The sequence below is a fragment of the Felis catus genome, chromosome B3 (assembly GCF_018350175.1).
Source record: "Felis catus isolate Fca126 chromosome B3, F.catus_Fca126_mat1.0, whole genome shotgun sequence".
Lineage (NCBI taxonomy): Eukaryota > Metazoa > Chordata > Mammalia > Carnivora > Felidae > Felis > Felis catus.
In genome coordinates, this window is record NC_058373.1 from 72,059,185 (window position 1) to 72,074,454 (window position 15,270).

A 15,270-nucleotide genomic window follows, 5' to 3' on the forward strand; every position below is an offset into this window, starting at 1 on the left:
AGGCTCTGAGCCATCAGCCCAGAGCCGACGCGGGGCTCGAACTCAACGGACCGCGAGATCGTGACCTGAGCTGAAGTCCGACGCCCAACCGACTGAGCCACCCAGGCGCCCCTAAAGTTTATATATTTTAAGAGAGAGTGTGTGCGCGTGCACAACAGAGAGAGGGACAGACAGGGAGAGAGCGCATCCCAAGCAGGCTAACCGTGAGATCATGATCTGATCCGAAATCAAGAGTTGGACGCTTAATCAACTGAGCCACCCAGGTGTCCCTATTAGTCACTATTTTAAAAGAAAAAGAGTAACAGAAAGATCTTGCCCAAGATCTGACAGCTTGTAAATCAAAAAGCGTACCTTGAGGTGAAAGTGCAAGACAATAATCATTTCTCCATCACATGGCTGAAACAAAGCATGCTTGATGTTATTATACAGAATATCCACTTTGTCTCCTCGAACAGATGTGAAACGGAAACCTGGGGGAAAACAAAGGAAGCAGCTAAGCATCAAGCAGCATGAGGTGAGGCCAGAAGACATTGCGTCTTTTCTGGCTGATTGGAACCGAGTCACAGAAAATGCCGCAAACCACACAGAGCTTCTTTCCCTTCCTTGTGCCCGTACAGCAATATATATAGATTCTTTCCAGCAGCTCCCTCACATACGGATTATCCATCTGTCATTCCCACAAATGTGCCCCAGAGACAAAGCCCAGACACACGAGAGATCATTCATACCATTGACATGGGCCTCCAGGGAACCCTGCATCCTCTTCTGGGCAATGTTTGGGCGAATGTATAGATCTTTCAGTTTGGGATTGCTCCGGTTTAGATTGATCACTAGGGAGTCTTGTTTCACAATGCCCTAAGTAGAACGAGAATTACTGTGAATCCTCATGTAACTGTGTGTCCCCTCCAAACCCACATGTATCCTTTCACACAATGGTGCTCTGTTGGTGTCCAGGCTCACCTCCTTCTCCTTCTCTTCTGCTTCCCGGGTCTTATAACGCTTCTGTACTTCTTTTATAATTCGGAAAGCATTCTGGAGGTTCAAGGCTGGTACAGTCTGTTCTCCAGGTGCCTTCATATTTGAAGCTCGGTATGTGCTGTGAAAAAGGAGAAGCCAGAACTTACAGAAGTATCTTTATCAGGTCAGGTAACCTGCACTCTTCACTGTATTTTTAACGGACTTAAATGTCTTTCAGAAGATAAAGATACCAGTAAATGGTAAGACAGTGTCTGGAAAGCTGAAAAACATCCCTCTTTCTTCTCTCTTAAATAGAGCATGTTATAAATGGCTAATCCACTGGGTGGGAAATCACACTTATTTTTCAAATCTGGCATAGCCAATTATCCCATTCCACACCATGAAGAACAGACTCCAATGAGGCACACATTTCCTTATTTATGATTCTACTGCAAAACATGTGTAATCAGTTTAACATATATTCATGAGGATTCTAAACTGGGTTCCATCGTCAAAACCGTACAAAGCACAATGAGATGTTCCTGAGAGTACCACTCCAACCAGCAGGGATGGGGGATGGTTGTTTTCCCGGGGACTCACATTTCCTTGACAAAAGTGGCTTCTGGGTTAGGAAAGATGTTGCCCTCATTCCTGCCAAGAGCACTGCCTGGGCAATAGAAGTTGATTCGCAAGTAAGTATAATCTCCTTCCACGGACATGCTTATATTCTGCTCAAAGAAAAGGAAAGCATTAACAAAATAAACAAGTTTCTTTCCAAAGTAAAGGTTAGTACTTAGAGACATTAAAATTAAGTTAGGAGTTACGAGCTGACTGCTAAACCTAGCCTATAAACCTTCACCTAGGTCTGATTTTTTTTACCTTCACCTAGCTTATTTTTTTTGTATGACAAGATGTGTGCTTCCAAATGAATCACTGGCTTCTCAGAGTACCCTGAACCACATGTCCAAAAACATGCTAAAAAATGTTTAATGCAGGGGGCGGGGTGGGGGTGCTTGGGTGGCTCAGTCAGTTGAGCGTCCGACTCTTGATTTTGCCTCAGGTCATGATTCCAGGGTGGTGGGATTGAGCCCCAAGTCAGGCTCCACGCTCAGCATGGAGCCTGCTATGGATTCATTCTCTCTCCAACCCTCCCCCAACTCATGCTCTCTCCCTATAAGAAAAAGTAAAACAAAATAAGGCAAACGCTTAATGCAAATTGTATTTCTAGACTAGGAGATCACTGAACATTCTAAGCAAGTGCAAAATGGAAAAGAAAGAGAACAATAGCAGGGGACAAGGAGAGGGGGAGTCAGCAAAGTGAGAAGGGTGGAGAATGAGCAGAGGGTAGAAGAATCGGAAAAACAATCTATGGAAAGCACAACTCATAGTTTCAGAACCAGTCTGGATGGATCCTGACTCAATGCTCATACCTTGATTGTGGCAATGTGAAAAGGTGTCGCGATACCGAACACAGGCATTATCACGGTCTCGTACTTCTTGTCGATATAGATCTTCATTTCCCGAATATGTGGTTCCTTAGGCATCAAAGATGGGTTTTTATAGGACACGTTAGATTTGCGAGCTCTGGAGTGGGGATAAAGACATTTTTTGAGGAATTGCTACAAATCAAATACAAACCTAAGACAACCTCGTTGCCCAACACAAACTCTTACTTTTGAATCTGTTGCTCTCCTTTCTGTTCAGTCAGTCGCCTCTTTGCTTCCTCGTTGAGTTGAGCTGCCAGTTCCTTTTGATGCGCTCTCCGCTTCTCTTCTGCGGTCATCTCGTTCTAGAGGACACACCCAAGTCAGCAGAACTGCCAGTCTTACAGACGTGCCCCAGACGGGAGCCAGAGGACAGAGAGAGAGTCAATGTGGATTAAAACAACAAACTCACTCGTGTTCTTTCAGTAAGCAGTGCTGCCCGAGAACCTCTTCCCAACAGGTCCTCGGCCTCATCTTTCTCCTCCTCCTCCTCCTCTTCATCCTCATTCTATGGGGGAAAAATGAGAATCAGCAATTCCAGTTTTAACCTTTTTAGCCAGTTATTACTTTAGCCTTTTCACGGTACCAAACTTCCTACACCACCTGCTTTTCTTCTTCCTACCTTTAGAAAAATCCCCACATTCTTCACTTTTTTCTTCACAGAAGTGAGGACAGTAGCTGGGCCATCCTGGAATAAAAGGAAGAAGTCAGAGACATTTACAAGAGCATTTAAATAAAGCACTTTCACTTTCTAGCCTCGTATACAGTTGGCCAATGCTTCGAAACTTGTGGATACTAAAATCTCTGACAACGCATACAGATTTTATCCTCGCAACCTCAAAGGAACTATAATTTAGGAGGCAACACTGGGATAATGATTACGAATACAGGCTTGATGTGAAACCTCCCTCAATCACTTTCTTGTTTTGTTTTGTTTTTTTTAATGTTTATTTTCTTCTTCCTTTTTTTTTAATGTTCAATATATGAAGTTTATTGTCAAATTGGTTTCCATACAACACCCAGTGCTCATCCCAAAAGGTACCCTCCTCAATACCCATCCCCCACCCTCCCATCCCCCATCAACCCTCAGTTTGTTCTCAGTTTTTAAGAGTCTCTTATGCTTTGGCTCTCTCCCACTCTAACCTCTTTTTTTTTTTTTTCCTTCCCTTTTGTTTTTTTAAAAAAAAGTTTTATTTGAGAAAGACAGTGCAAGCGCATCCGAGTAGGGAAAGGGCAGAGAGAAAGGGGGAGAGAGAATCCCAAGCAGACTCCGTACTGTCAGTGCAGAGCCTGACATGGGGCTTGATCCCACAAACTGGGAGATCATGACTTGAGCCTAAATAAGAGATGCTCACTGAGCCACCCAGGCGCCCTTTGCCTCAATCACTTTCTAGTGGTGATATGTGGCAACTTCTACTTCTGTGCCCCAGTTTATCTGAGGATAAAGTATCTACTTCACAGGGTATCATAATTCAGTGAATTAATGCATAAAAGTGCTAACATAATAAGAACTCAGAAGTATTTGCTATTATGAACATTAAGGATCAATTCTCCTAAGTGAAAAAAAGAATTATAAAAGACCACAACTGCCCAGAACCAGCGGTTTAGTTGTTGACTAGGTTTGGGGAGCTTGGGGGGAAAATGAGGAGTGACTGCTAGGGTACACGGTTTCTTTCTGAGGTGATAAAAATGTTCTAAAATTAGACTGTGGTGCTGATTGCTGAGAATATACTAAAAATCACTAAATTAAACACTTTCAGCAGGTGAACTGCATGGTATGTAAACTGTAACTCAATAAAGCTGTTAAAAAAATTTAAAATAAGAATCAATTCCCAATATTATCATTATCCAGGTTCAAGTCACAGGTTGAACTGTGTGGTTTAAATTATTCTCTGTATTTGTGGGGCACCTGGGTGGCTCAGTCGGTTAAGCGTCCAACTTCGGCTCAGATCATGATCTCACAGTTTGTGGGTTTGAGCCCCACGTCAGGCTCTCTGCTGACAGCTCGGAGCCTGGAGCCTGCTTCTGATTCTGTGTCTCCCTCTCTCTCTGCCCCTCCCCTGCGCACACTCTGTCTCTCAAAAGTAAATAAATGTAAAAAACAACAACAACAAAAAAGGAGGGTGCCTGGGTGGCTCGGTCGATTAAGTGTCTGACTTTGGGCTCAGGTCATGATCTTGCAGTCTATGAGTTTGTGCCCTGCGTCAGGCTCTGTGCTGACAGCTCAGAGCCTGGAGCCTGCTTTGCATTCTGTGTCTTCCTCTCTCTCTGCCCCTCCCCCACTCATGCTCTGTCTCTGTCAAAAATAAACATTAAAAAAAATTTTTAATAAATTATTCTCTGTATTTGGATGACAATCTCTATTCCTAGCTGTATTGGGCCACTGTCACATGGACCTCTCCCTTCAGCTAGCATTTAACACTTAAAATAAAAAAAAAAGTTTGAGAGAGCGCACGCCCAAGCATGTGGGGGAGGGGCAGAGACAGAGACAACCCCAAGCAGACTCTGTGCTATCAGCACAGAGACCACTGAGGGGCACAATCCCACGAACTGTGAGATCAGGACCTGAGCCGAAATCAAGCATCAGACGCTTAACTGACCCAGGTGCCCCTAACAAACACCTTTAAGAAAAAAACTCCAAAGAATATAAAATGTATTTTCAATGTTAGTTCATGAACAATCAAAGGTCAAAGAAGAATACACACCTCATCCACAAGCACTGTGTCACCAATGAACAGAGCATAGGTTTTCTCTTCTGGTTTCTTCCCTTCCTTGTTAGTAAGGTCTGAGAATCCCAAATTGATGCTGAAAACCATCCCTAAAACAGCAAACAGGAATCAGTCTATAACCGTGAGAGAATGGAGACGTAGATTTTACACAGAAAATGCGGAAGATGAAGCTAAAGGAAATTATTCAAAAAAGTATTTTCCTACTGCACGCCTGTAAAACTCACCTTTCTTTAGTTTGTACTGATTTTTACTATTAATTACTAAAGAGCCTTCACGGAATTCAATTCCCATTCCAAACCTAAAAAGGAAATGAAGAGAAATTTCAGCAATAGGCTAAAAGATCTCTAACATGGGTCAAGTACAATATATTCTATTTCAATTTTCAGGATAAGGCAGATAAGTATGTTGAGTGATTGGCCCTGCTGATCAGTCAGTTAAGGAAGAGGATTCGAGGACAGTCTTTGGGCTAATAATATGTTGAAACAGATTTCCTAATTAAGTACCTCGTGTAACATTTATTATATCAAGCCTTTTTTATTTTAGCTTATACACCATATTTAAATTTCAATATTCTACCAGTTTTCCTATAAACAACTTAGTAGACTGTTAAGGGGAATATTACCAAGACCATAGTAAGTGGATTAAGCACAGCAATTAATAAAAATTAAAAACTTTTTTTTATATTTAGGAGTTAGAAAGCGAGCACAAGTGGAGGGGCAAAGAGGGGGGAGGGTGGGACAAAGAGAAAGAGGGAGAAGAGAATCTTAAAACATGGTTCTACACTCAGCACAGAGCCAGATGTGGAACTTGATCCCACGACCCTGGGATCACGACCTGAGCCGAAATCGAGAATCGCCTTGACTAAGCCACTCAGGTGCCCCAAGCAAGGTGATTTTTTGTGGACTGTTGGTAACTAGGATTAAGTCACCTGGGCCAAGACTTGGTACAGGCCAATGTACTTCCTCTTGTCCATCAGAAAATTCCAGAAAGAAACTATATATCCCAGACTAGTTTCCATCTAAGGAAACTGCCCAGAGCCTTTGTCTTCCAAAATGTCTTTGGTTCTATAAGATGTTGAGTATTTCTAGGTGATGAATGGTCAAATACATTGGAGAAATACTGGATTAAATAAAAATTGAAAAAAAAATTAATTGTAGGATATCTCAAGAGTATTTCATTTGCAAATGTGAGCTGAAGTGTTCTAAAAGAGGACATACAGTAAGTAACGACTCCTAACACTAGTAATTTAAGCCTAGAAGGTCTATTGGCATCTACTACATTGGTCTGCAAAAATCTCCACCTCTTCCCAGGAAGTAGAAATGAAATCTTTCCCACATTCTCTGATAACACTATGTGTTTGGACTGTAAGTTTAAGAGTCCATAAATGCTGGGTGAATTGATCTAAGAATATTTTGCCTGACCACGGCCAGTCATGAAAACTATCTCAGAGTGACAATGAACTTCATCACATCTCACCCTAGATTTTTGGTAATTTTGTTCAGCAACTCTGGCTTCTGCTTTTTAACCACATCCATGACAGCATTATACACGTCACATATCTTCACACCTAATGACAAGACAGAAAGGAAACATTATAGTATCTTTTAGGTGGAGAAAAACCCCAAAACACAAAAATGACCACAAGTTAAAAAAAATTTTTTCTTTAATGTCTTTATCTTTGAGAGAGAGAGAGAGAGAGAGAGAGAGAGAGAGAGAGTGCGCGCGAGAGAGAGAGCACAAGAGCAAGCAGGGAAGGGGCAGTGAGAGAGGGAGACACGGAATCTGATGCAGACTCCAGGCTCTGAGCTGTCAGCACAGAGCCCGACGCAGGGCTTGAACTCACAAACTGTGAGATCGTGACCCGAGCCAAAGTCAGACGCTTAACCGACTGAGTCACCCAGGCGCCCCTACGACCACTACGTTTCCATCAACATTTTTTTCACCTATTAAGTTCCCTAAAGCAGTTTCTCAAAGTGTGAACTAAGAAATGAAGCTGCAGGAGTGGTAGGGCTTAGAATTCTGCATTTTTAAATAAACAACTCACCTAGTTACTCTTAGTTACACTGTTTGAGAATCAATGACGCAGGAGGACTATGGGATGCCAGGTCTCAGTGAAGTAATTTGATAAATGGCGTAGTAATTCAAGTTATCATACATTTTGAAAAATAGGACTACTGAATGGGTGAATTAATATTACAAAGACTCTGGCCTTGAGGGAGACAAACCATAAGAGACTCAAAAACAGAGAATAAACTGAGGTTTGCTGGAGGAGAGCTGGTGGGGAATGGGCTAAATAGGCATTAAGGAGGGCACCTGTTGGGATGAGCACTGGGTGTTACACGTAAGTGATAAATCTCTAAATTCTATTCCTGAAATTGTTATTACGCTGTACGTTAACTTGAATTTAAATTAAAAAAATAAACTTTTTAAAAATTAAAAAAAAAAGGGGCACCTGGGTGGCTAAGTTGATTAAATGTCTGACTGCAGCTCACGTCATGATCTCATGGTTCGTGAGTTCAAGCCCCATGTCAGGCTCTGTGCTGACAGCTCAGAGCCTGGAGCCTGCTTCTGATTCTGTGTTTCCATCTCTCTCTGCCCCTCCCCTACCCACGTTCTGTGTCTCTCTCAAAAATAAACATTAAAAATTTTTTTTGAAAAAAAATTAAAAAAAAAAAAAAAAAAAAGAGGACTCTGGCCTTAATGTTTCATGATCTATAGTATGAACACAGTCTTCAAGCCAGAAGAGTCTAGATATGGTGGACTCAAAGGGGTCCTTATCCTCATCAAACTACCTGGGACTATTACTTCCAATAGGATTTCTCAAGATCGACTTGAGGTAACACGAAGGAATTGTATCTAGAAGCTATGGGCACATGGGTGGGCTTATAGAGTAGAAAACTTGAAGTCCCATTTCGCCAACTAGGAGTGTAGAGTCTCAAGACAAAAGAGGTGTGGTGTCAAGCACTTTATTTCCTTCCGAGGTATGCAATTGCTTGCTTAGCAGAGTTGCTATTAGTTTTGCCCTTAGACTAAGATTCCTTGTATCCATTCAATGTAGAATTAACAATACACATTCTGTTGCTAGAGATACTAGTTCTCAGAACCAAAGAAAAGTAACAAGGCCAGATATTTTATGAAGATTTGGATGCAGAGGCCTAACTGGCCACAGAAGTTTTCTGCAAACACCAATGTAAAACCACAACAACCACTCATGCTAAAAGACTGAAGAGTGAAATGCTAGGGTGATTCAAAGCTAGTAAAATCGAATTCTATTTTTAGTATAAATGCCTCAGGGATATAAATGCACATAAACACTAGAGACACTTCAGTTTACTTCATTTCCGAATCTTTTCTAGGGCACCTCACCATGTCTTAATTCCTTTAGCAGTTCCTCTTGAAGCTGGAGCAAAAAGTTGTAATTTTCTTGAACTTCCTGAGAAGGGTCAACCATCAAAGTGCGAACAAGGTTGGAGCAGTAAGATTTGAAGCGAATACCCATGGCACAAGTGATGGCCCCAAAATGCATGTGATTCTTGTCACTAGAGACCAAAAGAAGAAAGCATTTCATTATGCAAACTAGCAAAGTCCTTAGCAGCACTGGCATAAAACATCTATAATCACCTTTCCCTGTTATATCCCATAGCTGAAGAAGGACCTACACTCTTTAAACAGATTAGCTTATAAAGAGGTAAAATTACTGACTGAAGCTCACAGGATAAAAATTCAGTGAGAAGCTTACTTGTGGTTTCCTAAATAGACAAAAAAATATACCAAATTCTATTCATTACAGTTTTAAAGCTCAAGGGTAAGCCATCACTTTTCCACCAGCCACTATGAACTGTACTATGCATTATAAATTAGTTCCTTCAGCCTGACCAGGAAAAACAGCATTCTTCATATATTTTTAAAAATTACAGGCACCTGGGTGGCTCAGCTGGATCAGGGCCGACCTTGGCTCAGGTCATGATCTCATAGTTCATAGAATCGAGCCTCGCGCTGAGCTCTGTGCTGACAGCTAAGAGCCTGGAGCCTGCTTGGGATTCTCTGACTCTGTCTCTCTCTCTGACCCTTCCCTGCTCTCACACATGCATGTGCTCGCTCGCTCTCTCATAACTAACTAACTAACTAACTAACTAACTAACTAACTAACTAACACGTTTTCCTTTCATTCAAAGAAAAAACTCAGAAGGGGAATTACATTATGGCATATCTCATACCTTAATGGTTTTTCTCAACATGTTTTACATTTTTCTTGATATTTAAAACAAATTTTTTAAACATTTATTTATTTTTGAAAGAGCATGAATGGGGGTGGGGGAGCAGAGTGAGAGGGAGATACAGAATCTGAAGCAGGCTCCAGGCTCTGAGCTGTCAGGACGGAGCCCAACGTGGGGCTTGAACACATGAACTGTGAGCTCATGACCTGAGCTGAAGTCGGACGCTTAACTGACTGAGCCACCCAGGTGGCCCTCTTGGTATTTTTAATCATCTGGAAAAGCAAAATGAAATAAATGCTCAAGTAAAAAGGGAGTACCAACGTGAAATAAGATAAAAATATGCAGGGGTGCCTGGCTGGCTCAGTTGGTGGAGTGTCTAAGTCTTGATCTCTCAGCTGTGAGTTTGAGCTCCACGTAGGGTATAGAGACTAAACTTTTCTGAATTCCAAAATGAGTCCAAGAAAAAAACAGGCCGAAAGCTGAAATGCTCTGATTGTTATAATCTGAAGTTCTCATACTTACCTCACCACACTGAACTTGAGATTATAGTTGCCACCACTCTGAATGATAGGAGGGTAACACATCTCCACAGTAGAAGGGTCTGCCCCAGCAAGGTATTTTTTCTCTTCAATGGCCTTTTCCACAGACTCAGCCAGTTTGCTGTGTCGAACTTTCTGTAAGCATAAAGAAATAAAATAGTTAACAATACTCACCAGAGGGTGACAAAGAGTCTAAAAGTGTTGAATTTTTGGACATTATTTGAGGACAACACATATCCTGACATCACTGAGGATGTTATATAAGCCTTATGAAATGGCTTATGTGTCAGGTAATATACTGGTATACCTGCAAAGCAGATTTTGAGAATATTGTGAAATTCACAGCTATGCAAGGAATTCTCAAGTAAAATACTGGGTAACATCAGGAAACTAGCGCAGGTTTATAGTTATTTTGAAAGAGAACAGGCAAAATTACACACCAGCAACTTCTGTATCAAAGGCCTAATTGCAAAGGAAGCCAAACATGCAGCAAAAAACACTGCACGGTAGGGACTTACTTCTGCTTCATTAGAATAGTACAGACTTTCCCCTCTCCATTTACCTCATCTGCATCAACTATTTCCATGACTCTTTCCTTGAAGAATTTGTTGAAGACCTCAGAGGTGATGCTAGCTGCTTTCTTCATTAGGTTGAGCTCCCCATCCTCCTTTACAGCAATGGTATAAGCCACAACCGCACTGATATCTATCTGCAGTCAAAGTGATAAGAATTTCTAACAGGTAAATACAGAACTGCTAAATAAATGCATCTCTCCCAATGTATCAGTGAAGTTACTTGGTTATTTAGCACACCATTCATCAGTAGTTTACGGAATATAAAAATACTCTTTTCTTGGATTGAATAAACATTCAAAATAGCTCATTACCAGGTCACTGTGTGTATTCTAAAAGGCATTGAACTAATATACCATTTAAATGTAAATGTAAACGCTCCTCTCTAGAGGATCTTATAAAGGCAGAAGAGGAAGACAGGCAGGAGAGCAGGGAGGGGAAAAAAATGTATTTTTTCTGGATAAGAGATTTTTCTGGGGGCACCTGGGTGGCTCAGTCAGTTAAGAGTCTGACTTGATTGCGGCTCAGGTCATGATCTTGTGGTTTGTGAGTTTAAGCCTTGCATGAGGCTCTGTAAGGAAAGTGAGGAGCCTGCTTGGGATTCTCTCTCCCTCTCCCCTGCTTGTGCCTCAATGCTCTCCCAAAATAAATATTTAACAAAAAAAAAAAAAAAAGAGAGAGAGAGAGAGAGAGAGAGGTTTCTGTTTCCCCCTGCAAGAGCTAAACTATCTTCCAAATGGGCCATTCCTGACTGGAAAGTCAAAATGGCTTACTGCTCAGCCAAACAGAATGGAAAATGGAAATCTGAAGGAATATATACTTTTCCCAAAACATATTCTTTGCACTATCTGTTACGGAAAGCTGTCACACTTCTATCTTCGCAACTCCTAATCTGCATGTTTCTGGGAGTGTTCTCACTTTGTCAAAGCCCTCTTTGTTGAGGCAGTCGTTCCAGTTCTTCATGAACTCTCCAGGGAACTTGTCTTTGCTGAACACTCCAATCTTCTTGCCGTTCTTGCTTTCTTTAATGGCTTCAATCATTTTGTCAAAGCTGCTCTTATTGCTTTCATTCTATCAGTGCCACAAAGAAAAGACTCTTGTTAATTAGTTTTAGAATTAGACATCTATGTTCTACTAGTAACAGGCACAGACAGATATTTGGAACCATAGAAAGAATAAATTTTCTCCCCATGCCTCACCTACTTACTCCCTTGTGGCAGAATGTGACACTCTAAAAGTTAACACAAAATTTCTTTGGATATTTTTACAAACTAAAGTGCCACATGAGTTGACAAGACTATTCTTTTTCTTCAGGAACAGCTAAAACACTCATGCACGCAGGGGAACAACATTCTGAGAAAAAGTGTCAGGTGGAAAGTACGACAAAAAAGACCACATATGACAAACACTGAGTATGAGGTATATCTGTTTTCTTAAGGATGTTTAAAATTATTTTTGTTCTAGGGGCGCCCAGCTGGGAGAGCCTGCAACTCTTGATCTCAGGCTTGTGAGCTCCAGCCCCATGTTAGGAGAGGACTTAAAAAACCCCCAGTGATTCATGCCAATTGAAGTACTAAGATGAAAACAAACAAGTTGACATTACCCTTGAGAATGGACAGATAAAGTCCATGTTTGACAGAATCTCACAGCCTGTGTGTTTTGCTATAGAACCGACAGGGTTACTGAACTTTTTTCTTCTTAACAAACACAACGAAGATGTGCTAAAACTTTGTAATTACAATGTTAGCCAGCAAAAATCTTCTCCTGTATATTTTTAAATTCCTAGAGGGATTTCCATTTATTACTTTTAAACATTCTTTGACATTTATGACACATTCTTTACTAGTTCTGACCTTTTCCCGTATCAGCAGTGTGATGGCAGGGGCTCCATTTGCATTCTCATTGCCCTTAGTGTTAGCAATCTGTTTTAAAAACTCCACTTTCTTCTTGCTGGCCATAAAGATAATTTTGTCATCACAGAAGACCATGATAGTATCAGTCAGTTCATAACCAAAGAGCCACGTCTATAGGAAAAGACAAAAGTAACAACAGTATTTACAAATTAAAAAAATTAATGTACTTACTCAGAAATATTTATAAAATAAGGTATCTGGAATTAACTTCAAAATAAGCTAGATGTGGATACAAATGAAATGAAACTGGCCAAGAGCTTACAATTTATTGGATAATGTATACATATTGGATAATGGGTACATTAGAGTGTCACATTATTATTTATCTACTTTGATGTTTGAAATACTCTATAATAAAGACCACCAAATCATACGGATAATTTGTGTTTCTATGAACTATATGGTTATTTAGTAGAACAGAAACGCATAAAACAAGGGACAAAGTAGCACATCAGGGAAATGCACATTCTACCTCCCCCAAAGACTGCTAGCTGCCTACCAATTATTCATTTCTTCCCTCTCAGAAAGACTTGGGATTGTTAGCTGGGCACACTCAGCATGAAGACTACTTCCTATCCTTTCTTGCAGCTTATGGCCATTAAATTCTGGCCAATAAGTTATAAATAGAAGTATTCTGTGGGACTTCAAGTATCTTCATAAAGGGAAAGATGTCTTCATTTTCTTCCCTTTCTCCACTCTTTCTACTTGGAATGCAGATGTAATGGCTGGAGCTCTAGCAATTTTTGTACCATGAGCCCAAGGGCTGGCCTCTACGTATGGCAGAAGACAGACCAGAAAAACCCTGTGTCCCTGAAGACTAACTAAAAGAGAAAAAACCATTCTACTTAATCCACTGTTAGATTTTATTGTTATATATGATTAAATCTATCCCAATTTATATACTTCTTTTTTGGGGCTGTCCACCAAACCTTTTTTTATGTTTCTTTAGTTGAAGTACGGTTGTTTCTTTCTTTCTTTTTAAATAAGGATGTGTTTATGTTTTAAAATTTTTTCTTTCTTGTTTTGTGTGTGTGTATGTGGGGCGGGGGGGTCCACTGAGTTTTCAATGATGATGGAAATATTCTCTACCAGCTCCAACATGGTACTCAGTACTTGAGACTTGGGACTGAAGAATTTAATTTTTAATGTGGCTGGTGAATACCACACTATTGTGGTGCAATCGATGATTCGAGGATTCTCAGGCCTAAAACTGCCATAAACCTCTCACCTGTAAGGCAGTTGATTTTGCATAAACAATTTCTTCATCAACACCCACTGATACAACAATGGCATCAACGTTGGCATATTCATCTTCTCCTTTCTGAAAAGTAAAGAGTAGGTAATTTGGTCATCTTTTTTTTTTTTTTTTCAACGTTTATTTATTTTTGGGACAGAGAGAGACAGAGCATGAACGGGGGAGGGGCAGAGAGAGAGGGAGACACAGAATTGGAAACAGGCTCCAGGCTCTGAGCCATCAGCCCAGAGCCCGACGCGGGGCTCGAACTCACGGACCGCGAGATCGTGACCTGGCTGAAGTCGGACGCTTAACCGACTGCGCCACCCAGGCGCCCCTGGTCATCTTTTTATCCTAGTAAAACTGGAATACAAAGTTCAGTATTTACTCAGGGTATAGATTTTCCTAATAGTAATGCCAAGTTTGCTTGGCAGCCTCACAGTCATTACTCTCTTTGTTAAACAGCTTTAGTGAGAGAGAACTTACATACAATTCAATGGCTTTTAGTGTGTTCAGAGTTCTGCAACCATCACAATCTAACTTTAGAACATTTTCCTCTTTCCCAAAAGATGGCCTACATCTCCACCTAGGTCTAGGCAGCTGTTAACCTAACTGGACTGTACGGATTTGTCTATTCTGGACATTTCATATAAATGGAGTAACATATGTGGCCTCTGCATCTGGCTTCTCTCACTTAACATGCTTTCAAGGTTCACCTATGTTGTAGCATGTGTCAGTACTTTGTCCTTTCTGTGACTAACAACCCACTGTATGGATCTACTACTGTATCTATTCATCAACTGCTGGACATCTGGGTTATTGCCATATTTTGGCTATTGTGAATAATGGTGCTATGAAGATTCATGTCAGTTTTTGTGTGGACATACTTCTCTTGAGTACATACCTAGGTGAAGAATTACTAGGTCATATATATGGTAACTCTGTGTTTAACTTTTTGAGGAGCCAGACTGTTTTCCAGAGTGACCGCACCATTTCTTATTCTCAAACAGCAATTTATCAGGATGCCAAATTCTCCATATCTTGACTAACACATATTGATTGGCTTTTTTTTTATTAGAGCCATTGTCCACTGCATGTGAAGTAGTACCTCACTGTAGTTTTGATCTGCATTTCTCTGACAGCTAATGATGCTGAGCACCTTTTCATGTGATTACGGACCATTTGTCTACCTTCTTTGGAGAAGCACCTATTCACATCCTTTGCCCATTGTGTAACTGAATTACTGTTTTATTATTCAGTTATAAGAGCTCCTTTTATATTCCAGATATGTCTCTTATCAGATATGACTTACAAATTTTCTCCATTCAGTGGCTTCTTTTCACTTTCCTGATGATGTTGTCCTTTCACACATGATAGTTTTTAATTCTGAAGGAGTCCAAATTATTTTCTTGTGCTTTTGAGGTCATATCTAAGAAGGCTTTGTCTAATCCAAGGACATAAAAGATTTACCTGTATTTCTTTAGCAGTTTTATAGTTTTAGCTCTGATATTTAGATCTAGGATTCATTTTGAGTTAATTTTTGTGTATGGTGTGGGGAAGAGGCCTAACTTCATTTTTTTGCATATGGTTACCTCATTGTTGAAAAGACTATTCTTTCCCCCCAC

At 40.6% G+C, this 15,270-nt stretch overlaps 1 protein-coding gene across 1 annotated transcript in view; it reads right to left on the minus strand.

Annotated features, from left to right (window-relative positions):
• SUPT16H (SPT16 homolog, facilitates chromatin remodeling subunit) overlaps positions 1-15,270 on the minus strand; it is a 40,657-nt gene that overhangs the window by 12,410 nt on the left and 12,977 nt on the right. The window contains exons 2-18 of the mRNA XM_003987429.6: positions 13,640-13,732; positions 12,352-12,522; positions 11,417-11,569; positions 10,489-10,635; positions 9,910-10,061; positions 8,537-8,709; positions 6,647-6,737; positions 5,395-5,468; positions 5,147-5,259; positions 3,064-3,129; positions 2,854-2,949; positions 2,631-2,746; positions 2,388-2,541; positions 1,558-1,685; positions 961-1,096; positions 729-855; positions 352-470 (exon numbers count right to left, since the gene is read on the minus strand). Coding sequence (XP_003987478.2) covers positions 352-470; positions 729-855; positions 961-1,096; positions 1,558-1,685; positions 2,388-2,541; positions 2,631-2,746; positions 2,854-2,949; positions 3,064-3,129; positions 5,147-5,259; positions 5,395-5,468; positions 6,647-6,737; positions 8,537-8,709; positions 9,910-10,061; positions 10,489-10,635; positions 11,417-11,569; positions 12,352-12,522; positions 13,640-13,732 — 2,109 coding nt within the window. The remainder of the gene's footprint in view (positions 1-351; positions 471-728; positions 856-960; positions 1,097-1,557; positions 1,686-2,387; positions 2,542-2,630; positions 2,747-2,853; positions 2,950-3,063; positions 3,130-5,146; positions 5,260-5,394; positions 5,469-6,646; positions 6,738-8,536; positions 8,710-9,909; positions 10,062-10,488; positions 10,636-11,416; positions 11,570-12,351; positions 12,523-13,639; positions 13,733-15,270) is intronic.